At 38.9% G+C, this 27234-nt stretch overlaps 1 protein-coding gene and 1 non-coding gene across 2 annotated transcripts; one reads left to right on the top strand and one right to left on the bottom strand.

Moving 5' to 3' along the window:
- On the bottom strand, nucleotides 1-27166 carry LOC126933033 (ribosome biogenesis protein BMS1 homolog). Its single transcript, XM_050752484.1, is given in 15 exon segments — nucleotides 1-9948; nucleotides 13420-13553; nucleotides 13556-13576; nucleotides 14525-14626; nucleotides 14817-15577; nucleotides 17544-17641; nucleotides 17644-17685; nucleotides 18393-18580; nucleotides 18923-19044; nucleotides 19780-19922; nucleotides 21010-21198; nucleotides 24257-24304; nucleotides 24306-24337; nucleotides 25484-25674; nucleotides 26577-27166. Coding segments are annotated over 15 exon segments (2337 nt in total). The 5' UTR covers nucleotides 26753-27166; the 3' UTR covers nucleotides 1-9858.
- LOC126933301 (small nucleolar RNA U13) lies at nucleotides 2072-2175 on the top strand. Its single transcript, XR_007718539.1, has one exon. It is a non-coding gene; the product is annotated as a small nucleolar RNA U13 (small nucleolar RNA).
- Nucleotides 27167-27234: the final 68 nt, after the last annotated feature.

Genomic DNA, 27234 nt, shown 5'->3' with positions numbered 1-27234 from the left:
CCCTCACTCTGCTACAGAGTACGGTGCCCATCTGACCCTGTGTGGCATTCAGTGTCCTCCTCTGAGCTGTGGGTATATGTGACTAAAACACTGCTGTCAATCTCATCCATCCACACCAGGTGTTGTGTTCAGCCATCTCCTACACTTTAGGGCAGGGACCCCTCCTTCACCAATGGCGTGAAAAGGAAGTGACCATAACAACTGCTTAATGACAAAAGGATTAACCCACCAAGAAGACATCTACTTCAACATCCTCCTCTCAGCAACTGTTAAAACTAGGCAGAGGTTGGGCGCAGTGGCTCATGCCTGTAATCCCAGCACTCTGGGAGGCCAAGACAAAGGATTGCTTGTGGCCAGGAGTTTGAGCGTGGGAAACATAGCAAGGCCCTGTCTCTCCAAAAAATTTTAAATTTAGCCAGGTATGGCGGCACACACCTATAGTACCAGCTACTCAGGAGGTTAAGCCAGGGGAACTGCTTGAGCCTAGGAGGTCAAGGCTGCAGTGAGTCATGTTCGTGCCACTGCACTCTAGCATAAGTGACAGAGTGAAACTAGGCAGCAAAGGAGTAAGGATTTACAAAAGATCTGAATAGTCAACCAGCAAAATCTGACATCTGAACAACACCCCACTCCCCAACAGTAAAATACACACATTTTTAAAGCCAACAGAAATCTACCAAGATGAAATACATTTGGGGCAATAAAAGAAATCACAGCAAATCTAAAAGAATTCAAATCATAAGAATATGTTCTCAGAACATAATGTAATCAAGCTAGAAATCTATAACAGAAAGACAGGAAACTCTCTAAATACTTGATAATGAAAACAACATATATATAAATAATGCATGGGCCAAAAAGAAGTCCCAAAGGAAATATGAATGAAAATACAACACATGAACATTTGTGGGGTACAGCACAGCAGTACAGAGAAGGAAACTTAAGCACTAAATGCTCACATTAGAAATGAGAAAAGATAAACCAATAACCTAAGAAACTTCAAGATTAACAAACCCCAAACAGAAGAATAGAAATAATAAGGGCAGAAATTGGCCGGGTGTGGTGGCTCATGCCTGTAATCCCAGCACTTTGGGAGGCCAAGGCGGGTGGATCACCTGAGGTAGGGAGTTTGAGACCAGCCTGACCAACATGGAGAAACCCGTCTCTACAAAAAATAACAAAAAATTAGCTGTGGGTGGTGGTGCATGTTTGTAATCCCAGCTACTCGGGAAGCTGAGGCAGGAGTATCACTTGAACCCAGAGGCGGAGGTTGCAGGGAGCCAAGATCATGCCATTGCACTCCAGCCTGGGCAACAAGAGTGAAACTCAGTCTCAAAAAAAAAAAAAAAAAACTAAATAAATAAAAAAAAATAAAGGGCAGAAATCAATAAAATTGAAAACAGAAAAACAGAGAAAAGCAATGAAACAAAAAGCTGGTTATTTGAATAGAATCAACAAAACTAATAAATTTTACGACAAAGATAAAAACAGAGAAGACACAAACCAACAACATCATGAATAAAACAGGGGTTATCAAAAAGGCTCCCGCAGCCGTTAGAGTGTTAAGCAAATACTCTAAACATCACCCTCAGACTACTCAAGCTGGTCTCTTCAAGGCACTCAGTGCAACTTCCACTTCCCTAACAGGACTTGAAATACCTTGAAAATCATAAACTACCAAAATTCAGGCAAGATGAAATAGATAATCTGAATCGTCTTATAACCATTAAAGACATAAAATTTGTAATTAAGAGCTTCTGGAACAAGAAATCTCCAGGCACAGATGGTTTCACTGCAGAATTACACCAAATATTTAAAGAATTCATCCCAAATCTATGCAAACTCCTCCAGAAAACAGAATAGGGAACACTTTGCAACTCTTTTTATGAGGCTAGTATTATCCCAATGCCAAAATCAGATGAAGACAGTACCCCCACAAAAAGAAAAAACAAAACAAAACAAAAAACCCACAGACCAATATCGCTCATGAATGAAAAAGTCCTCAACAAAATACTACCAAATGGAATCCAACAACACATAAAAAGATTTGTTTAAAAATTTTCACATGGCGATCTTTTCATAGTTCATAAGTGTGACGACTGGGTATTCACGCATATATGTGGGATATGCCACCCTTGACCCTTGTTACAACATTAGCACATTAACCATCTGACATGAAAAGAAAAAACAAAGAACACACATATTTCCATATGTTGTATCTTCATTTTCATTCATGATCAAGTGAGAGTTATTCCAGGAATACAAGACTGCTTTGACATTCAAAAAATTAATCAGGCCAGATGCGGTGGCTCCTGCCTGTAAACCTAATGCTTGGGAGGCTGAAGTGGCAGGATCCCTTGAAGCCAAGAGTTCCCTTGAAGCCAAGACCAGCCTAGGCAACACGGTAAGACCTGGCTCTACAAAAAAAAAAAAAAATTAGCCAGGCATGATAGCACACAAGTGTAGTCCCAGCTACTTGGGTGGTGGAGGAAGGAGGATCACTGGAGCACAGGAGGTCAAGGCTGCAGTGAGCCATGATCGCACCACTGTACTCCAGCCTGGGTGACAGAGGAAAGACTGTGTCTCAAAAAATAAAAGGATCAGTGTAATCTATATCAAAAGAGTAAAGAATGAAACTCATATCCAGATGATCATATCAACTGACACCAAAAGGCATTAGACAAAATTCAACATCCAATCATGACAATAAATAAATAACAGTGAAAAGATTGGGAACAACATAGGAAGTCCACTCCCAGCACTCTTACTCCACATTGTACTAAAAGTCCAGTCACTGAATTAAGGCAGAAAAATTTAAAACAGAAAGAAGGCCGGGTGTGGTCGCTCACGCCTATAATCCCAGCACTCTGGGAGGCTGAGGCAGGCAGATCACTGGAGTTCAGGAGTTTGAGAGCAGTCTGAGCAACATAGTGAGACCCCGTCACTACCCCCAAAAAATTTAATTAAAAAAAAAAAAAAGAAGGAAAAGCCATAAAGCCATACAGGTTGAAAATAAAGAAATAACACTGTCTCTATGTTTTCTACACAACTGTCTGTGTAGACAATACCAGGCAATCTACAAAGACAAAACAAAACAAAATCCTTCTACAACTAATAAGTGAGTTTAGCAGGATAAAAGATAAACAAATGAAAATCAATCAAAATGAAATACTTAGGTCTAAACTTATCAAAACATATTCTCAACCAGTATGCTGAAAATCATAATACTGATGAAAGAAATAAAAAACTAAAATAAATAAATATACTGTGTTCATATATTTTAATACTCAAAATAGAAAAAGATTCTCCCCTCAAACTGATCTATGGGTTTAATGCAATCCCTATCAAAATCCCAGCTAAGTTGTTGTAGACATAAACAAGTTTATTCTAAAATTTATATGGAAAGTCACAAGCCTTGGGATAGCTTAACCAATCTTGAAAAAGAAGAATAAAGTAAGAGAAGTCACTCTACTCAACATTAACACTCACTATAAAGCTACAGGAACCTAGACAGCAAGGGTCGTACTGACCAAAGGATTGATACATGAAGTCAGTGGAATACAAGAGAACCCAGAAACAGATTCACACAAAGATGCTCAACTAACTTTTTACAAAAGTCAAAAGCAATTCAATAAAATAAATGGTGCTAGAAAAATTATTCAACCGCAGGCGAAAATACAAACCTTGACCTAAATCTCATATCTCATAAAATGAAAAAATCAAAATAGATCATGGGTGTAAAGAGAAAACAAAAAATACTGTAAAACTTTTAGAAAACAACATAGGAGAAAAACTTCAGGATCAAAGAATAGGAAATAATTCCTAGACTTGATACAAGTTTCATATTCCCTAAAACAAAAAACAAAAAAACTGGCAAATTGGATTTCATCAAAAATAAAAACTTTTGCTCTGTGAAAGGCCCTGTTAAGTAAATGAAAACTACAGACTAGGAGAAAGTATCTGCAAATCACACATCTGACAATGGAGTTAAATATATAATGAACTCACAGTACCCAATGCAACCCAATTTTTAAAAATGCAAAAAAAAAGACATCCCCAGACATTTTTTATCTGTATAGAAGAGATAAAAATGCAAATAAACACATGAAAAAATGCTCACCATTATTAGCCACTGGGGAAGTATAACTTAAAACCACAATGAAATATCACATACCTATTAGAATAGCTAGAATAAACAACAGTGAGAACACCACACATTGGCAAGGATGTAAAGAAATTGGATCACTCACATAATTGCGGGTAGAAACATCAAATGGCCCAACTACTCTGGCAGTCTCCTATGAAACTGTGCAATTACCGTATGACCCAGCAATTGCATTATTGGGCATTTATTTCCCAGAAAAATGGGAAGTGCATATTTACACAAAAACCTGTATACAAATGTTCATAGTAGCTCAATTCTAATAGGCAAAAATTGAAAATAGGCCAGGAGTTCAAGACCAGCCTGAGCAACACAGCAAGATCCTGTCTCTATAAAACAAACAAACAAATAAAAAAATATTAGCCAGGCACGGTGGTGCATGCCTGTAGTCCCAGCTCCTTGGGGGTGCTGATGTGGGAAGATTACTTGAGCCTAGGAGGTCGAGGCTACAGTGAGCCAATACCACACGATTGCACCCAGACTGGGCATCAGAGCAAGACCCTGTCTGAAAACAAAACAAAACAAACTGAAAACAATCCAGCTTGATCTTAGATGAATGGTTAAACAAACCGGTACATCCACACAATGCAGCACTACTCAGCAATAAAAAGGAATGAACTATGGTATATGTACCAACTTGAATGGATCTCCAGGAAATTATGCTGAGTGAAAAAAAGCCCCTCACAAAAGGTTATAGACTGTATTATTCTGTTTATTTAACATTCTTAAAGATGACAAAATTGTAGAAACAGAAAACACATTATGGTTCACAAGGGAAGGAACTGGGGGCTGGGGAACAGCAGGGGCGTGGGTGTGTTTATAAAACAGCAATACAAGCAATTCTTGTGATGGAACTGCTCTGTATCTTAACTGTTGGTAGACACACAAACCTACACATGTGATAAAAGAGCACAGAAGTATATACGCACAAACGTAAAACACACACACACAGGTAAAACTGGAAAAATCTACAGAGGATCAGCAGATTGTATCAACGTTGGCATCCAGGCTGTGACCTTGTATTACAGTACACATAGTATACACAGTACATATATATAGATAGTGCTATAGTATAAGATACAGGAGATCTCTCTGTATTTGTTCTTACAAGTGCATGTCAATCTACAATTACCTCAAACTTAAAAGTTTAATTAGGAAAAAACGTACCACAAACTTTTCTTTTGGAAATAGAAAAGGTGATTCTTTTTTTTTTTTTCTGAGACGGAATCTCGCACTGTTGCCCAGGCTGGACTGCAGTGGTGCGATCTCAGCTCACTGCAACCTCCACCTCCTGGGTTCAAGCAATTCTCCTGCCTCAGCCTCCTGAGTAGCTAGGATTATAGGCATGTGCCACCATGCTCAGCCAATTTTTGTATTTTTAGTAGAGATGGGGTTTCACCAGGCCAGGCTGATCTCAAACTCCTGACCTCGTGATCTGCCCGCCTCAGCCTCCCAAAGTACTAGGATTACAGGCGTGAGCCACTGCGCCCAGCCAGAAAAGGCGATTCTTAAGTTCACGTGGAAAATAAGCAAAATCAGGACAAAGCAAGGATGTTTACTTTGACTTCTAACCCACACTGTCCTGGAAGTTTAGGCCAGGGCAGTAAGGCAAGAAAAATTAAGTCATCCAGATAGGAAAGAAAGAAAGTAAAACCACTGGGATCTATCTCAGCCTTTCTGTAGATAACGAGAATCCTGCTTGGCTCCCAGAACCATCCCACACAGAAACTGGGGGAACCATATGAGATTGGACCAGGGTGAAAGGTCAAAGCAGAACTTGGAAGCCCAGGCAGAACAGGAGAAAAATCAGCATAAAAGAAAAAGAATCCTTGGGGTAGTAAGAAGTATTTACTTAGAAAACCATGAATATTGTTTAGTCAAAGTTTACCCCTCCCCTCCAAACACACACTTGAGGTCAGGAGTTTGAGACTAGCCTGGCCAACGTGGTAAAACTCCGTCTCTACTAAAAATAAAAAAGCTAGCCGGGCGTGGTAGTGGCTGCCTGTAATCTCGGCTACTCGCGAGGCTGGGGCATGAGAATTGCTTGAACCTGGAAGGCAGAGGCTGCGGTGAGCTGAGATCATGCCACTGCACTCCAGCCTGGGTGACAGAACGAGACTCTGTCTCAAAAAAAAAAAAAAAAAGAACTAACAAGTAATTTAGCAAGATTGCAGGATACAAGACCAATATAAAAAAATCAACTGCATTTCTTATATATTAGCCATACATAAATACAAGTAGATATGAAAATAAATTGCTGACAGTGATATAAGACCTGAATCCTGAAAACCTTGCTGAGAGAAAGTAAAGAACAAGATAAATGGAGAGTTACTATGTTCATAGATCAGAAAACTCAATGTGGTTAAGATGTCAATTTTCCCAAATTGTTTACAAGTTCCATGAAATCCCAATCAAAATTGCAGTGGGCTTTTTTATAGCAATTGACATGTTCATCTTAAAATTTATATGAAAATGCAAAGAACCTAGATTAACCAAAACAATTTTGAAAAGGAGACTAAAGTTTGAAAAACTACCTAAAGTTAAAAACTACCCAATTCCAAGACTAATTATAAAGCTGTAAGTAACAGAGACAGTGTTGGTATTGGTATAAAAATAAACAAATATATCAATGGAACGGAACAGAGAGCCCAGAAATATGCACCCATAATATGGCCAACCAATACAGGGCAATTCAATAGGGAAAAAAATAGTTTATCAGCAGAAGGTGCTGGGAAAAGTGGATATCAATATGTCAAAAGGAACCTAAATCCATACCTAACACCCTATAAAAAATTAACTCAAAAAGAATTATAGACCTAAATGTAAAACCTGAAACTATAAGACTTATAGAATATATGAGACAATTTGTGACGTTGGGTGAGGCAACGATTTCTTTCATACACTATCAAAAGCACAGTCCATAAGAGAAAATTTTGGGCAGGGCATAGTGGCTCATGCCTGTAATCCCAGCACTTTGGGAGGCTGAGGCGGGTGGATCACCTGAGGTCAGGAGTTCAAGACCAACCTGACCAATATGGCGAAACCCCATCTCTACTAAAAATACAAAAATTTGGCAGGCATGGTGGCGGGCGCCTGTAATCCCAGCTACTTGGGAGAGTGAGGCAGGAGGACGGCTTGAACCCAGCGGGCAGAGGTTGCAGTTAGCCGAGATCGCATCACACTCTGGGAGACAGAGCAAGAATCCATTCCCCCCCCAAAAAAATTGTTTTGATAAATTGACCTACACCAAAATTAAATACTTTGTTCTGTGAAAAACACTATTAAAAATAGAAAAGACAAGGCACACACTAGGCAAAAATAATTGCATATCACATGTCATACAGAATTTGTATCAAAAACACATAAAATTTCTTAGAATTCAACCCAATTAAAATAATGTGCAAAAGATTTGGACAGATATTTCATCAAAGAAGACACAGATGGCAAATAAACACATGGAAAAATGCCCGAAACCATTAGTTACTAAAACTTCAAGATACCACTCTACGCCTAAAAGAAAGCCTACAATTTAAAAAGACTGATACTACCAGGGACTGGCAAAGATGTAAGAGTGAAGCAACCGGAAGTCACATAAAGTTATGGTGGCAATGGAAAATGGTGTAAACACTTTAGAAAACAGTTGGGCAATTTCTTAAAAAATTAAATGTGTACCTATCATATGACCCATTTAGTCCATTCTGAACTACTTATTTACCCAAAAGAAATAAAAGTGGTTCATATAAAGACTTCTACAAAAATGTTCACAGCAGCCTTACTCATAATAGCCAAAACCTGGAAATAATTGTTTAACAGGTTAACAGATAAATAAATTGCTATACATCATACAATGGACTACCCATTAGCCAAAAAAGAAATAAAGATGTAACAGCATGGATGAATCTTGAAATAATCATGCTGAGTAAAAGAAGTCAGACAGAAAAGAGCACATATTGTAGGATCCCATTTCGATTAAATTCTAAAGGGCACAACCTACTGAATAGTGACACAAGGCAGCTGAATGTACCTGGCGATGGAAGAGGACAGGATGGAGGGTTACACAGTGGCGTAAACTGTGAGGGTGATAAATGTGTTCATTATTTGATTGTGGCGACGGTATACTCACATATTAAAGTTTATCAAATTGTACACTTTAAACACTGTAGTTTACCATCAATTATACCTCACTAAAGTGATTAAAAAAGAAACCCACCACACTTTCTTTTGAAAACAAAAGACGATTCTTAAGTTCCTGTGGAAAAAACAATAAGCAAGTGAGAATAGTCAGCAGAATGCTTAAAAAAGCCCCCAGCAGAATAAAAAGAGAAAGAAACTGTTGAGACACAGTTTTAATAACTGGGGTCTTAATAACATGATAAAGCTACATAGAGTACTAAATTATAGTAATAATAAATGAACCAACAGAGATCAATGATATGAACCTGAAAGCCCAGACAAAATATATATATATATATATATATATATATAAAAAAAGAATACATTCACATACTACAGACTAGTCACAGTGGCTCATGCCTATAATCCCAGCACTTTGGAAGGCTAAGGTGCGAGGTAAGGTGCGAGGATTGCTTAAGCCCAGGAATTCAAGGCCAGCCTAGGCAACATGGCAAGACTCCCATCTGTACGAACTATTTAAAAATTAGCCAGGCATGGTGGTATACATTTGTGGTTCAAGCTACTTAGGAGGCTGAGGCAGGAGGATCTCTTAAGCCCAGGAGTTTGAGACCAGCCTGGGCAACATAAAAAGACTGTCTATACAAAAAAATTTAAAATTAGCTGGGTGTAGTGATGCAAGCCTGTAGTCCTAGCTACTCAGGAGGCTTGGGTCTGCGACGCTGAGGCTGCAGTGGGCCATGACCACACCAAAGCACTCCAGCCTGGGTAACAGAGCGAGATCCTGTCTCAAGACAAAACAAAAAGAATGACCTTCCAAGAAACCATGTGGCAGTTGTAATCCATAAAAATGACTCAATTCTAACACTTATGAATCTATCTTATGAAAATAAAAAGCATGAGCCAAGAATTATTTCAAAGTTGTTCAGTGTGGAGTTCTCTATAAAATGAGCAAAGTACAAAACTACTTAGATATTGAAAAAATTACGACTTCAATAATGGTATGATATTTAAATAATAAATATGAAATCTTTGAAAAAATTTAATGACAAAATTTATATAAAGTACATCACTTAAGCAATCCTCCTGCCAAAAATTATATAAAGTACAACTAAAAAGGTTTATACATATGATTTTTAAATGACTAGAAGGAAACTATTGAAGAGGTTAACAAAGGTTTTTTATGGGTTAGTAGAATTCTGGTATGTTATGTACTTTTCATTCTAAATTTTCTACAATGCATACTACCTTTATTATGAAAAGAAAAACATAAATGCCATTTGTATGTATTTTTCACATCACACAAAATCTATTTTTAACAAACACATGATTAAAATTTATGGAAAGTTTCTCACTTTTAAGGTCCATACGTAGTAAATCAGTTAGCCAACTGAGAAAATAAGATAATCATAAAAGGAAAATCCGGAATATTACCTGGCTCATTACTCCTGTCTGAATTCCCCAAAGCATTTCACAAGTGACTATGATTTTCAATTTGACTATTGTCTAAGATACAGAAGAAAATAAAGTTTAGAGAAGCCAGTCTTCCTGAAGAACCCAGCTCTTCACTTACCATCTTCTGCTAAGACCTTGGCTGCATCTTTATCATCTTCCCACTTTCCAGTCACGAAGCAATCTCTGATACTGTTCATAACCTTACACAGAAAAGTCAGCACTTAGGTGAGATGTTCCAATCACTCAGCAAAACAACTCTAAGAAATGGCAGTAGGCAACAACTTGCCTTTAAATATTTCCCACCTTCATGAATATTCTCATTCCAAAGGAGCCCAGGATATAACTTTACCTTTGATGGAGACAGTATAACCACAGAGATAAAACACATTAAGCAGCAGATAGGGAAAGTATTAAATACTACTAGTCTACTAACCTCGTAAGTAAACAAACAGATAATTACTAATTCAACTAATTTTCAATTGTATTAAGGTTTCTAAGGCGATGCCTTAGAAACTAATGAGACAGTATTTTACAAAGTTGGTCTTGCTATTTGTTAATCTAAACCTGTCTGTTTGAAAACTTAATTCCTATAAAATGGGAGAAGATATTTGTAAATTATGTATCTGATAAGGGACTTACATCCAGAATATATAAACAACGCATACAACTAAGTAATTCAATTTTTGAAATGGGCAAACAATATGAAGAATATATACAAATAGCCAATAAGCACATGAAAAGATGTTCAACATCATTATCAGGGAAATGCAAGTCAATACTATAATGAGACACAATTTCACCCCCTCTAGGATGGCTATAATCAAAAAGACAGATAATAACAAGTGCTGGTGAAGAAGTGGTGAAACTGGAACCCATATACAGTGCCAGTGAGTAAGTAAAATGGCACAGTCACTTTTGAAAAGAGAAATGAGAGAGTATAAAGCAAATGAGTAATTATGTGATTCTCTAATTTCATCATCTTCTGATTCAACCAAGGAATAATTCTCCAATGGAAGAATGAGTAAGATGTAGTCCTGAATGTGAACTGAAAATATCTGTATGGACTCTCCTGGTTCGGGTCACTGAGAAGGCCTAGAAGTAATGACCAACTCATGGCAGTAAGCATTCCTATGCCTAGGCTGTCATGTTGAAATACCATTTTGTACTAAAAGAAATCAGGACTTCTTATGGGTGATTCCAAGTGCTCTCTCATATCACAGAGCAAGAATTGATCCAGAACGACTACGATTGTAACACAAGGACTCAGGAGCTGGTGTGCACAGACTCACAGGCCCACAGGTGGGATAAAGAGGAGCTTCAATAACGGATAACAGGTGCAGGAGCACAAGGCACATCAACTACATTTATATCCATGACATCACAGTGATACTCACAAACAAGTATCCTTTGGAGAATCACTCCAAAAACTGATTAAAAAATCAAGCATGGGCTGGGAGCAGTGGCTCACTCCTGTAATCCCAGCACTTTGGGAGACCAAGGCAGGTGGATCACAAAGTCAGGAGTTTGAGGCCAGCCTGACCAACATGGTGAAACGCCATCTCTACTAAATATACAAAAAAATTTAGCCAGGCATGGTGGCGGGAGCCTGTAGGGCCAGCTACTTGGGAGGCTGAGGCAGAAGAATGGCATGAACCTGGGAGGCAGAGCTTGCAGTGAGCCAAGATCGTGTCACTGCACTCCAGCCTGGGTGACAGAGCGAAACTCCGTCTCAAAAAAAAAAAAAAAAAAAAAAATCAAGCATTTACCCTACATACATGGAAGTGAATAACCAAATAGTAGAAGAGGAAAAGTTTCTCTTTAAAGTATTACAGCTAATACATAAAGAGAAATGATTGAATAGAACATTACCACTCTACGTTCTTAAGAAATTGATGGTTCTAGGCATTGAGCACCAACAACTGATAACATCTAACATCATTAAAAGGACACAACCAATCTTTATGCGCCTCCTAATGAGAAAACACCACCACTTAGGAAGCAGTTTTGCTGAAAAATAAAAAAAATCAAATTTAAATCCTGTCCAACCACTAGATGTTTTGTCTACAGGGTAACTACAAATACGTGGCTATTTAAATTAATCTTAACAAAGATTAAATAAAATTTAAAATTTAGTTCTCCAGTCTCATTAGCCACATTTAAAGAGCTTAGTAGCCACAAGTAGCCACAACCCACAGCTCAGATATACATTCCGCTCATCACAGAAGTTCTATTAGTATTGCTCAGTACCCACTCACAGGAAATACAGGAGGGCCTGTGAAACTGCAGAGGGATGCAAAGCAATCCACAAAGTCCAGAATACAAGAAACTCTACAGACCAAAGACTTGGTTTATTAAATAAAATGTAACCAAAAAAAGAAATGGGAAGGAAAGACTGTTCACTAAAAATGTTAAAAGATAAGACTGAAAAACAGTAAGGAAAATCAGGTAAAAGTAAACTGTGATGCTTATAGAAGCATGGAGGAAGAAACCAGGAAGAAAAGGAAAGCATCACCTTAAGAGGCTGGACCACACCTCCTTCTACAGGGAGGAAGGGGACTGTGGCTGGTGTCACAATTGAGCAGCAAAGCTTGATTTCCCAGCCTGAGTGTTGAGTACAGGGGTATTCACCTTCTGGCAACCCATTAAGCTAAACAATTGTTTTTACGTGGTTTTCTACATCTGTATTAAATTTCACCATAAAGAATGGTTAAATAAAATCTCATAAAGTGCACTAAGTGTTATCTGGCGAATTACAATAGGCAGTATGATAGCAATTGGGCCTCTGTGAGAAGTGACATCTAAGCCAAACTGAATTGACAAAAAAGAAGGCAGCCTTTGGAAGATCAGAATATTCCAGAAGGGAATACAGAGAAAGGGGCTGGCGTGATGGTTCACTCCTGTAATCCCAGCACTCTGGGAGGTTCCAAGGCAGGAAGATCACGCGAACCCAGAGTTCGAAAGTAGCTCAACATGGTGAAACATTATCTCTACAAAAAATGCAAAAATTAATCAGGCCTGGTGGCTCATGCCTATAGTCCCAGCTACTCTGGAGGCTGAGATGGGAAGATCTCTTGAGCCCAGGAGGCTGCGGCTGCATTGAGTCACTTGTGCATTGAGTGTAGGCTTGTGCCACTACACTCCAGCATGGGCTGCCGAACAAGACCATATCTCAAAAAGAGAGAGAGAGAAAGAGAAGAGGTCTCAGAGGAGGGTGAGCTGTGGTGAGTTTGAGTACTGAATGAATTCCAGTGTGATTACAAAGTGGTGAGCTGCAGGAAGAACATTTACAGGTATCACAGATTTCTCTATGCTTACAAACAGCAGGAACTATAAATGTTAACTCAAGGGTGCTACGTATATCCTAGTGATAAGACAAAAAATACATCTGATGTATAAAAACTTATGTGTGATGCTTCAAAATAAAGATGCACACTACTGTCCACACTGGAAGCTGAACCTGTCCTCCGTGGGCCACGTACATGGTCTAACTAAACTCAGAACATGTTACTGTTTAGGATGCATGAAGTGCCCACTGCAATATCTGGAAGAATGACCTGTAATCCTGTAAAAATGAGAAGCCAACAACAGGTAAGCAATATTGACATCAGATAATCTTATTCTAGAACAATTCTCTAATTCTCTAATAAATCAAATGTACTACCCAGCCTTACCTCCTCTAAATCCCAGTCATGGGGGGCCTCCACAAGAAATCTAGAACAGTCCAAAGAGTCAGCCTTATGCTTACACTCTCTGTCAGGCTGGTTGACACGAAACAACCCTCCAAGCTCTTCTTGGGTATCACCACTTCTTCTTCATTATCTTCTGCCACTAAAGAGGACACCATGGTAGAAAAGTGAGAACAAAAACTACAGCCCTAGAAGACCCATCATTTTTAACCAGTTAGGCCATGAGTCTTCGAACTCAGGAACTGAGGGCCTCTGTCTGTGATGGGTATGGCAATAGCCACATATGAGTTAGGCATTGAGAGGGCAGGGCAGTCACAGATTAAGAGAGCCAGGAAGCTATTGCTGTACATGTGTGGGGCTCCTGCGCTCCTGCACAGCAGCAGCTAAGAGGCTGAGAAGGAGTGAGAATATTGGCGGTGGAGGGAGGGAAGGGACATTTAAAGGCTGAGCTTTAGATTACTAAAGAAGAGCGCTAAAGAATATTGAGCCTCTCATCACTAAGAGTACCTAGACAAAACCTGAATGAAAAACAGTATACAACAATCTTCCCAATTCACTGGGCTGAGCCCAAAAGTCTCACCATGTGGCCTTGATCTCCCCATGCAGTAACCAGGGAGTACAATGTAAAGTTCATCACTATATATTTATTTTTGCATTAATTCTACCAGAAAGAATATATAGGTAAGTTTAGTAAAGCATAAAATCAGAGGACAAGGGCAAAAGGGAGAACAAAATGTGTTATACAGTGTTCTAATTCTCAGAAAGCAAAAAAGTAAATATTTTTATGGGCAGAAATTTTTTTTGGCACTAATCTACAAAAAAATTCTCATGAAGGACTTTTAAATAGGAAACATAACATAATGCAATGGACAGCATTTGCATCAAGTTTTACAGCAAACCCATTAAGTCTACTTTATAAGACCAATGTGTAGTCCTCATAAGCTGATGATTAGAGACATCCGTCAAACATGAAATGTGATGGGCAGCAATTATGGATGTCAACAATACCAGCCCAATCCTCCAACCAATTCCCTCATCTAAATAATCAGAGAAACTAAAACATTTCCAGCTCTGAACCAGAATTCTTTACCTGTCCCATAAATAAGCTTTCGGAGGTTTGGAGCTGCTTGCTGCTGCCTCAGAAAGGCCTCAGCTGCCTTTCTGGAAAGGTCTTCCTTCCACTTGAGGGCACCTGAAACGACCAAAGCCAACCTCCAGTTAGGCTTGTTTACATGCCTCCCCTCCCTCAAGATCCATCCACAATGCAGCATTTCAACAGTTAACAAAATCACAGAATCAACAGACCCCCAAATGGAGACATTCCATTGGGTACCATTTCGAGAGCCAAGTTGATAGCAGCAACCAACTAAATTTAAGTTTACCTGAGGTTTCTTTGGAATCATTATTTTCTTCCTTGTAATCTTCTTCCTCTTTGAGTAAATCTTCTATATCACTGGTCTCATCAATTAAGTTCCTTGGCCCCAGTTTCTGACCACTGCTCACTTGAGAAGGCTTTGAAAGCTTTTTTCTAACAGCCTCTTCATTTTCTGAGTCCTCTTCCTCTGCACCGAGTGAGGAGCTTTCTTCAGATTCATCTTCAGATGCAAACGCCTCTTCAGCTGTGCAATGCCCAGAATCGGAAGTGGGGAGAGCTGCTTTCTTCATCAGCAAAGACTTCTCCAGATTCACACGGTCACTCTGGCGATTAGCTGGCGACAGCCCTGCTTTACTACCTTCTCCAACAGCCTTTGATCCTGAAATGCCCCCCTCTCCTGCAGTGCAGTCCTCTTCTTCACTGCTTTCATCAGCTTCCTCTGCTTCCCCTTCTTCCGCTGAGCTCCTCTCAAGGTCATCGTCACTGTCAGCAAACGCTGGCAAATCCATTTCACTGTCTTCTTCCAACTCTTCAAGTTTCCGTCGTTTGACGCCCTTACCAGCCATATACTGATCAGTCATCTCAGCATTTTCCTCCTCTTCTGCTTCCTCATCACTAGAGCCGTTTTCCAACTCGTCATCTTCGGATATTTCATCATTTTCTTCATCATCACTATCTCCAGATTCATCTTCATCTCCAAAAATGGCTTTCCGACGCATTCGCCCAGTTTTTAAGTCCATTTGTTTTTCCTCCTTTGGCATCAATAGCCTGTATTACCAAGGAAATACAAAATAATTCAATTTGTACATTAATCAGCTAATCTACAAATGGCAATACAGTCAATGAAAAATACAAAGAAACAGAAAATGTCAAGGAATTGTTTAAGATGACATAGCATAGGGAAAAAATGATCTGATAAACATTGGAAGAATTAATAAGCAAACTCGGACATGGTTCCCTAACACCACACTTCAAAAAAACTTAGAGAGAGAATAAAGGAATAACCCTTAAAAAACAAAAATCTAATTTTAGAAAAAAATTGCTCAAAAGGGAAGTTAGTGTTTTGTAGATTTTTTTGAAAGTTGATTAATTTCTAAGCTAAAAATACATGATCCTTAAGAGAAATGGCTGAGTCCAGGCCCAAGGCAGAAAGAGGGCAAAATGAGCCTGGATCCTCTTGTTCTGTCAGAAAGTAAGAAATGCTCAAAGACTAACAGAGACAGTTGAAAGGACACAGGAGACAGGCTGAAGGCTCCTGCGGCCAAATCTGGGACAGCATAGGCATCAGGAAGAATAATGATAGTGATGGAAAATAACCCATGGAACAAAACGCAAGTGCATTAGTCAGCAGTGATACGGAAATAAAGGGGAGAAGTGAAAGCTCTTTGTTAAAAATGCCAGCTAACAAATGTAGGAGGAATGACAGAGGAAGAACATCCATTTTAAGTCACCAGTTTCATATCTGATAGAGAAGAATCATCAGGAGGCTAAAATCACAGTATAAAACTGTATGAAGCTATTTAATGTAGCAAGATATATAAAATTATGAAAACATAAATTTGAAAAAACTGAAAATCACACCAAAAGAGATGGATAAGTTAGAATATAGCAATAATAGGCCAGGCATAGTGCCTCACATCTGTAATCCCAGGACTTTGGGAGGCTAAGGCAGGAGGATTGCTTGAGCCCAGGAGTTCAAGACCAGCCTGGGAAACACAGTGAGACCTAATCTCTAGAAAAAAAAAAAATTAGCTGGGAGTGGTGGCGCACTCCTGTAGTCCCAGCTACTTGGGGGGCTGAAGCCGGAGGACCACTTGAGCCTGGGAGTTCAAGGCTGAAGTGAGCCCAGATCATACCACTGCACTCTAGCCTGGGAGACAAAGCAAGATCTTGTCACACACACAAAAAAAGAATACACCAATAATAACAAAATGGTGACTACATAAAGACTGTATAGAAAAAGGAAATGCTCAGAATATAGAAATAAAATTATGTATTTTAACTGTAACTATAGTAGAATAGAGTATTCTTGTAGATAAAGATGACTAGAAGGATATACAAAAATGAAAATCGCTAGTAACTTCATTATAAAGGAGTGATCTTTCGGCGAACACTTTGCATCTGTCAGGCATTCAGCTAGGTAGTTTATGCACATTGTAACAAATTACAAACTAGATAATCTCAAAATTTTCAGCTAAATTTTACTGGGAGTCATAAATCAATACAACAAAACCAATGTTTTGCAAACATCGACTATGTATAAAGGTATACAAATTCCCAACCCAGACTGAAAAATAATTCACATAAGCCATACGTCCATGGAAACCTACCCATGGGGAGATAATACAGCATAATCTAAATAAAACTTTGAGAGACAAGGCATGTGGCTTCTGGACAGCCACAAACTCCTTGACTCTGCTCTAGTGTTTTGGCCACCAAAAGAAAGCCAAGTGGCCTCACGTCTCTTAAAAAACAAAAGGCAACCTATGGAAGATGGCGTGGTATTTGAGGAATATTTGGGGTCTGTTGAAAAATGCATCCTGTATTTTATTTCAAGAAAAGACTCCCTTGTAATGTCAGGTAAGTGAAGAGCCCTCAGAGACATGCACACACAAAGAAAAACAAAACAACATAGAATGAATCCCACCAAAATGTGTTATGATGGCTGAATTATGGGTGATATGATCTTCTGTAATACATCTTTTTATTAAAAATAGAAAAAAAGCAGACTTACCCTTGATTATCTATATCCTCTGACCCAAGTGGCTTGGAATCAGAAAACAGTGTCACTCGACTTGAAGCCATCTTGGCATCAATGGTGGAGATGGTGGGTAGATGAGACTCTGGACCAGCTCATGGGTGGGCCCCACCTCGTCCTGTCAAGACCACCAAGAAAGAGCACGTGAGAAAAGCACAAAGATCCTGGAGAGACACTGGTTTCATTCAGTTTCTCAAAATTATCTTAGACACATTTCCTAAGAACCTTTCTTAATGCCTCAAAAAGCAGAGAAGAAAATCCTTACAACAAAGCTTAAAATGGATCCCCATCTCCATTAAACTTTTCCAAAGTTCAGGGAGTATGTAACCTGATAACCTAAACACCTAGCTAGAAAAACCTCAGCTCCAATGCTACAACAATGCTAGCTTTTCTAACATTTTAAAATAACCCTAATTTTAACCCAATAAAATTCCACTTCAGAACTAAGAAATTAATACTTGAAATCCACTTTAAAATACAGAATGAGGAGACCATTGTGAATGAGAAAAAGACCAATGAGAGCTGGCAAGCACACTGATTTTGTAGAAACGGGGATGGGCCATGCAGGCACCACATGGCAGCAGGGCCCGCGCTGGGGCCATGGATCAAGGAGGAATGGAGGACAGGACTCTTCTGCTTGGTACAATGAAAAAAAAGTATTTTTTTTATCCTATATATTTACAATATGCATTTGGGCCTTTATTATAAGTACAAGAGAAAAATCTTCAATAAATAAAAGCTGACTACATTATTTTTTTGTGATTAAAAAATAGACTCGGAAAGAATAATGAGAGTTCAGAGAAATGACGCCCATCTCACCGATACCTGAAAACCGTGGCTGCCACCAAGGTCAACATAGACAGCGTCTTTGTCATACAGCACACCCCCAACTCCAGAAAGAGGCGCATAAACCAGCTTCTCCTTCTCATTTAAACAGCGCTTCTTTTGTTGTTCAGGAAGAGCACAAGGGTCTGGGAGGAAACTGATGTCACTCACAGCAAAATCTCCTACCCCTGGAAGACAGGATCCAAAAGCAAGCTTCAGCTGACAAGAAGTCAGAAGTATCTACTGTTGACTGGGGGGTTAAAAACGAGCCATAGTCCAAGGGCTTAACCCATGACACTAAAGAAGGGCATTGTGCCACACTGGAACAGTGGCCCTCTAGCTACAAGACAAGAGGTCAGAGAAGAGGGGATTTGATAACACCTTTGCAGGCCTACACACATCTGGGTTACTTTAAAAACCTCCAGCGAGGCCATCTTCCCTTGTTTGGTCATTTTTCGGTTTTCCTGAGAAATGAAGTCATCCCAAGAATCCTATGTGTAATTCTAGTATGTACTACAACAAGAGAATACCTGGCATGTGAATTTGGCTTTTATTTTTCAAGTGTGCTCCTCTTAAATAACCATAAAGTGACACCTTCCGGTCACATTTGATGTTTGTTCGGATATCCTCTGGGTTTGTCAAATCTTCCATCCTAGAAAAATAAACTCAATCATGCAGCAGAAATGAATGCCAAAGTTCCTATACCTCCTTTCAGGTGTCAATGACTCATCACACTATTGTCCACTAAGCACATCATTTAGAAAACTAGAAAATGCAGAAATAAAGAAGCACCATTCCCCATCCACCAGAGGAAAAGGGGCAGGCACACAACTGTGTCTCTAGGCTGAAAGTGACATTTTCATTCCAGAAGACACCAGACAGGGAGATGATGTCCACCTGGGGTCAGGGAAGAGTGAAGAACATATTCAGAAAATCCCTTGCTGGAAGAGAGTGAGCCTGTGCTTTGGGATTTTTACTGTGGCTTGGATTCTGGCAGGTGGAAAAAGGGTATTCCAGGCTGAGAAAACCACATGAGGAAGAGCACAAAGGAAGGAAACTGAAGGCCGTGAAGGCACACACGAAGGACTCAAGCACCCGGGCACGAAGGCAGCATCACTCAAAACTGAGGCTGAACGTAGGATGGGGCCACATTCTGTAGCCTTAAATGCTTCCAAGTCCTCCCATTTTCCTAAACATCTCATAATTAATTTACTCCCAAAGGCACAGCATCTTTGAGCAATGATATAAGTAGACATTTCCCATCAACTACACTACTATCCCCACTATTCAAACAGGCACAAAATAAATCCTATCACTGTTCTTTTTCTAGCCTTTTTAGCTTTGAAATATATGGCCCAAGAAGAAAAAATTTACAATCACTTTTTACCTGTCTGCCAGGACATAAGGGTGAGAAGTTTGCCATGTGAGAGGCCTAAACTTCATAACTGTAATAAAACGGCCCAGATTGTGGATTTCTTGGTTTTGATATTCTCCATGCACCATTCCAGAAAGGTAGAACAGCTTGGCACCCTAAACATTAGAGCAAAATTAAAAATTAAATTTCAATTAAATTCTCATCAATACTGCAACAAAATAAAAGTTCTAAACAAGAAGCAATCCTAAGAAGGGAGACTTCCAGCAAAGCCACTGTCCTGAGGCTTCCAGGGCCTTGCTGGCTTCTTTCAGGACTTATTAGAACCCCACAGAGGCAGACTGCTCTGCAGTTGAGCCGGGGCATCCATCTAAGTATGGTGAGGAGAGGGAGGTGAGGCGTCTGAGCACAGACACGGTTCTGTGGCCGATGGACCAGAACAGTATAGAAAGGAAGGGGCAGTGCCTGGTCCTGTAACTAGGAGAAATTTCTGATGTACTCTATTATATAAAGTCCCGACCCCAAAACAGCCAGACACTGCCTGGCGCAGCAGGTACAGAGACAAATGAGATACACCAAGAGGCCCAGAACAAGCACTCTCTTGAGGGAAACCTTCCAGAAGACTGAACACACACACAAAGGAATTCAGCAGGCCAGAGACTGAACACATACACAAAGGAATTCAGCAGGCCATAGACTGTGAACACACACACACAAAAGAATTCAGCAGGCCAGAGGCTGAACACACACACAAAGGAATTCAGCAGGCCATAGAGTGTGAACACACACACACAAAGGAATTCAGGAGGCCAGGGACTGTGAACATACACAAACGGAATTCAGGAGGCGAATCCTAGAGAGACGTTTACTAATGTCTCTTCAGTATTTTTACTTACTTATTTTTTTGAGACAAGAGTCTCACTCTGTCACCCAGGCTGGAGTGCAATGGCGTGATCTCAGCTCACTGCACCCTCTGCCTCCTAGGTTCAAGCAATTCTCACTTCTCAGCCTCCTGAGTAGCCGGGATTACAGGCACACACCACCACACCCGGCTAATTTTTGCATTTTTAGTACAGATGGGGCTTGGTCATGTTGCCCTGAGCTCAAAACTCTAGGCTCAAGTGATCCGACCGCCTCTGCCTTGCAAAGTGCTGGGATTACAAGTGTTAGCCACTGCGCCCGGCCTCTTCAGTGTATTTTAAAAGGATTATACTGCTAGTATCCAACAATCATTTCTCCTCTTACCGGGTAAACTTCTGTCCAGAACCTGTGTTTTAATCGCTTCTTTGTTTTCTTCAGTTGCTTATTATGCTTGAAGGAGTCGAGGTGGGTGAGAACTCCCATAATTTTAGGAAAGCCATGTACTTGACAGATGTTTAGAAACTCAAATGTTTCCATTTCGAACCCAAAGCTGGCATCTATAAGCATCAGTACCTACAAACAGAACACATCATTTTTCAAAGAAACTACCAAAACAGACCACTTACACTAGGGGTTGGCAACTGGCCACGGGCAAAATCCCGCCCATCACCTGTGTTTGTAACTAAAGTTTTATTGGAACATAGCCACATTAATTCATTTACATTTTGTCTATGGTTGCCTGTGCACTACAACTGCAGAGCTAAGTAGCTGTAAAAGATATGATCCACAAAGCCAAAAATATTTACTATCTGGCCCTCAACAGAAAAGTCACACTCCAGACTAAATCAAATAACTACATAGGCATCACCCAGACAGAGAAACCACCACCCTCTGACTTGCTCTAAAAGCCAATCATAAGACGATGTCCACTAGGATGCAAACTTCCATTATAAGAATTTTAATGTATGAGAAGTAACTCAGAAAAGGCTGGGTCTCACCTGGCCCTTACCTAAGAAATTCTAATTTAAAGAAATCAAGTTTTCTGTAAGGTATTTTTAAGCCAAATAACAGGTCTCTGACATCCAAAGAATGGGAAGAAAGTGATAATCAATGAAATATATTAAATATGTACAGAAAACCAATCTCTTCTTTCAATCTCCTCATAGAAAAAAAAAACTGTTTTTTGCTGAGAAGTACGCAGTGGAAACCTCTATCTTATATATTAATTTGGATAACTCAATTGTTAAGAAATTTTTTTTAAATAGCTGCCATTTTAGAATTAGGTCAAAAAAACAGTAAGATTATGATGATTGGTAGTCTGTAAGAAAATATAAGCAGATGAGACCAATTTTTAACTTTTAAGATGCTTCAAAGATGCAAAATAATTTCAGAATTGATTCCTGGAAACTTCTAGTTTAAGTATTAAAAACATTTCTGTTCTTATCTTTGCATAGATAACTAAAATTAACAACAAAGAAAAATGGAAACAGAAATGCCCATCTTTGATTAAACTAGGCAACACTCAAAATCCGAAACCACAGAATATATGAAGGTGGGCTTGTGAGAAAGCACAGCTGCCACTGCAGACTGAGGCAGCAAGCACAGCGTTCCAGCAACACTGGACCAGCTCAAAGGACAGGCAGAATATCCTCACACTACATTTAATGTCACAGAGTGCCAGGGGGCAAGCAGCTGGTTGTAGGGTCAGGAAGAACGGGGAACAAACAGTCCCTCAGCTGCCAGTCTTTGTCATCTAAGCCAGTGTTACTCCCCTAATCCACACACGCACGTACACACCCAAATTCATGTATTGTGTGTGCCTTGCTGTACACAGGCGGCTTTGACAACCCACAGCAGAGCAATCAACATAAGCTAGGCTAAATAAATCATGGTGCCTCCATAAAATGGAGTATTATATTAAAAAGGAGGCAGAGTTACAGTACTTACTTATTATATACCTCCAAGATACATTATATGAAAAAAGCAAAGCATAGAACAGTGTGTAAAATAAGCTACCATTTGTGTTTTTAAAGGGTGGTATGCGTGTTTATATGCATCTAGAAGGATACTGCTCTGCAGGGATCTGAATGACCAGCGGTTACACCAAGGAAAAAGAAAAATGCACATTGTGCGTATCCTGCATTACAGTTAGAGTACTTTACCAAATGTGTGTGTGTTTCCTTTTGAAAAATCTTTAAAAGATTTACATAATAGGCATCTCTCTCAATGATGGTTAAGAGGCTGGGAAGGGGAGCAGGGAGGGAGGGACAAAGAGGGAAAGGTTAACAGGTACAAAAATACAGTTAGACAGAATAAATTCTGGTGTCCAACAGCACAATAGGGTGGACTACAATTTATTATATAATTCAGAATAACTACAAGAATGAAATTGAAATGTTCCTAACACAAATAAATGATAAATGTTTGAGGTGATGGATATCCTAATTACCCTGATTTGATCATCACACATTGTATGCTTCTATCAAATACCACATGTACCCCATAAATATGTATAACTATTATGTATCCATAATAATTAAAAATAAAATTAAAGGCATCTCTTAATATGTATGTCTTTAATATTAGAAACTTGCTACATTTTACATAAAAGAGAAACAAATGACTTCTATGAACTATTTTGATCATTTCAAGTACACAAGATTTAGTAAGCTTACACTACATTAATAACACTTATTTTTACTAATAGTAGCATTACATGTTCAAAATTTGAATGTTATTTAGTTTTCTGACATTACAATGGCACAACTTTAAAATGTGTATTACTTTTTACTTCATATTTTAGGAGTATTCCTGGGCCAAAGTATAAAATCTGTAGCTCTTTGTTACCAAACAGCTGTCTAAAAAAAACCAAGGTATCTCTCACCCCACACTTCCTCATCAATATGGCTTACTTTTTTGCTAATTTGTTTTTATTTTTTCTAATTTAAAACATAAGTTAATAGAATACCAGAATAGTGAACATTTTCATTTCCATAAATGCAAGAGTATGTACATTTTCCATACACTGAGTACTGTCTAGATTTTTTATTGCTAAACTCTGACCACTTCTTCAGGGCAATTCATGTACTTACTTTAGCATTATCATTAAGGATGAAGGTTCTGGAACCATCAGGAACAAGGGTCCCATCTTCACACAAGTTATTTAACTGCTGGGGAGGCTCTATTTCATCTTATGTAAACTACAGATAATAACTACTCACCTCAAGGGTGCATCAAGGATTTATATAAGCTAAATTTGTAGAAAGCAGTTAGCACAGTGCCAGGAAGAGTCCAAGAAAAAATGGTACTTACTATGATATATTTGTATGTATATATGTATACATATTAATGAGCTCTTATTAGTTGTGTTCATTAAAGGTTTTCTTCATCCCGTGATTTGCTTTTACATTTTGGAATACATTTCATTGTGCACATTCCATTTTTATTATTAATATAACAATATTTATTACCATAATTATTATCATCAATTCAATCATATCTACTGTATCACTGATGATGACTATGATTCCTTTAATAATCATAGGACTCTCTTCCTTTCATCAAGGGATAAATAACCTATCACGATGCTCTAAGTCTCCATCAGCACCCCAGGCTGCCCCTGCTGACTTACCAGATCTGCTACTTTAGCCAGATCAATCATCATGTTAATATCACACCCCGCATTCAATAATGGTGAGTCTGCGCTTTTTACCTATAAGTGAAAAGATGAAAATTTTACTTTAAAAAGATCCTGAAAAAACTTGAACCATCAACTCTAATTTTCATTTTTTAACTGCATCCAGTAAAACATCATGTAAGTTTACAGGAGTGTACCAGAAGTTCGTTTTTATAGGCAAAAACTGGTAAAATAAAATAAATTCCATTCTGTTTTTCTTGCTGTGTTCTAAATTTAAATAATATCAAAAGTCTACCCAGATGAATAAAAGTGCTCAAACAGGGAAAATTCGGACTGCACAGGCTCCATGATAACCATGATCCTGCTGTTCAGCTGCAGGCCAAAGTCTTTACCTCTATCAAAACTTCCCGTATTCCCACTATAGCTACAAACATCCTCAAACATAATGCAACAGAATATTCATAACAATAATTATTTCTAAATTAAGGTAAAAAGAAAATGGTCAAGGAAATATGGGCTGGGTGCAGTGGGAGGCCAAGACAGGCAGATCCCTTGAGCCCAGGAGTTTTGAGACCAGCCTGAGCCACATGGGGAAACCCCATCTCTACAAAAAAAAAAAAAAAAAAAAAAAAAAAAGGGGAAAAAAAGAAAACTTAGCCAGGTGTGGTGGCATACACTACTCAGGAGGCTAAGGTAGGAGGATTGCTTAAACTTGGGAGGTTGAGGCTGCAGTGAGCTGTAATCACACCACTGCATTCCAGCCTGTGCCACAGAGTAAGACTCTGTCTCAAAAAAGGGAAAAGAAAATATGGATGCTCCAAAGATAAAGAAAAGCCTCAATCCAACTATACTATTGCAATAACAAGAGATTTCAGACTGCACATTCCCATTCTACCACTGGAAGTTTGTTTCATTTTCCCTCAAACTTGGAAAGGTCACCATCTCCCAAAGCAGACAATTTTCATAGGAAAAAGAGAAAACTCGCACTTCCACCAGAATGTGGCTTCATAAGGCAAACGTGCACATTTTCAATGTGAACATTATCACATACTTATCTCCAGGAACTTACCCTTTTCTAACAGCCAACTTAGTAAAAGTATAAGACAGGTAACATGATATGACAATATTTAACATGTTCCGCTCAAGAAAACAACAAATGCATGCATGTCCCTCAGATGACAACAGCCACGCCAACTCTGTGTCTGTTGCGGCATCTCCTACCTGACACAATTGTCACAGGGCCTCTGATCTCGGTCAGCTTCTGCCGGGTGAAGTTCCGAATGAGGCATTGTATCAAAGTGCTCTTTCCAACTTTTGGAGGCCCCATCACCACTACCACTATTGGTGGGGGCTCCAGTGGAGTTCGATCAACCACTGGAATATGATGCTTTTTTGTCTTCAAATCCTGAGTCCTATTCATTAAAAATAAATAAATAAATAAATAAATAGTAAACTCACTTTCAAAATAGAGTAAAAGGTATCAACTTTATAAGTAAACTTTTTTAGTACATTTATATATATGAGTACTTTAGCACATTTTATTGAGAGGACAACAGACAATATATAATTAACTTGTCAGTTATTAACTTGTTAACTTCTGGCCCCATCCAAATAACTGCTGTTCAATAAAGATGTAACAAGACGACTTCAATAGCATAGAGAGCTGAAAATTAAACACTCCTTAAATCTGACTGTTTTAAGAGTGATTTTAATAGTTTTTTAAAAAAACCAAAAGGTAAATACCGAGGCAGTGCATCATAACAGAGCAGAGGCTCTGGAGTTAAATTTGGCTCTCCTACTTACTGTTACATGATTGGAGGTAACTTGTTCTCTTGACCTCAGTTTTCTTACCCATAAAATGAGGGCAAGAATGATTCCTACTCTGGTAAGGCTGCTGGAAGCATTTAGTTGAATAATGTTTAAAGTATACCGCTAGGCATATCACAAGGACACACTAAATAAAGCTATGTTAGTATTAAATATTGTAATTTTTTATTTTATATTACAACTATGTAAAACATACCTAGGGGGAAAAAAAGCACACTTATCACCATAGAAACAGTTTAAAATTTAGGAACAAACAAATTCTATAAATTCTTGCATCTTGGGCAATAAACACCAACCAGTGTGCAGATGCTGGAGGCAAGGCAGCTTCTATGGGAAAGCTTCTCACGTTTTAGTGAAAGCCACACACCACGCATCTCCATGTCCTTTGGAGCTGGACTAGACTCATGAATCCAAATGTCACCTGTGAGAGGCTCCTACTATTTAAAAAGAATCAATGGAAGAACGACCAGACTGTACCCTAACATACCTGTGAAAGGATCGAGCCATCCGCACAGCAGACTGAACTGCAAAAGCTTTGGGATTTCTCTTCCGGGCATCTTCTTCGTCTCCTAGCTGGAGATCCTGCAGATGCCGCTTCTTTTTCTTTTCAGCTTTGGGCCCACTGTTTTTCTTTCTGTGTTTCTTCTGGTCTTTAGTCTCCATTGTAGCTATTTACCAATAACAAGTAACTCTAACCTACAAGGAAGAAGGTTGGGGTAAGGAGGTGGGAGAAGCATTTTACAATCCAGGCAATACCCAGGGAAAAACAGTAAATTTCATTTATTTCTTTATGAAGAGATGATGTATTTATTTACTGAACAAGGGTAGAAATTGCTTAACCATTGCCAATTTCATTTCTCTCTGTTATGCTATAAATTAGATGAGTTACCTCTCCTAAAGTTACATTTTATTGCTGTTACTTTTTATTCATCTTAAGTGTCAACATCAGCAGTATCTATTTCTGCAAGGATAGAAATATTCTATATCTGTACTTTTCAGCCATTTAGCCATCAGCCACATGTGGTTACTTAACAATATACTTAGGGAAACTGAAAAAATGAATTTTTAATTAATTTCATTCTAACTCTAAAGTCACATGTGGCTACCACACCGGACAGCTCAGACCTAAGTATCAACTGGAGTAA

The sequence above is a fragment of the Macaca thibetana genome, chromosome 12 (genome assembly GCF_024542745.1).
Source record: "Macaca thibetana thibetana isolate TM-01 chromosome 12, ASM2454274v1, whole genome shotgun sequence".
NCBI lineage: Eukaryota > Metazoa > Chordata > Mammalia > Primates > Cercopithecidae > Macaca > Macaca thibetana.
Note: the sequence above shows the minus strand (reverse complement) of the source record. Positions and strands in the feature narration are given on the sequence as shown.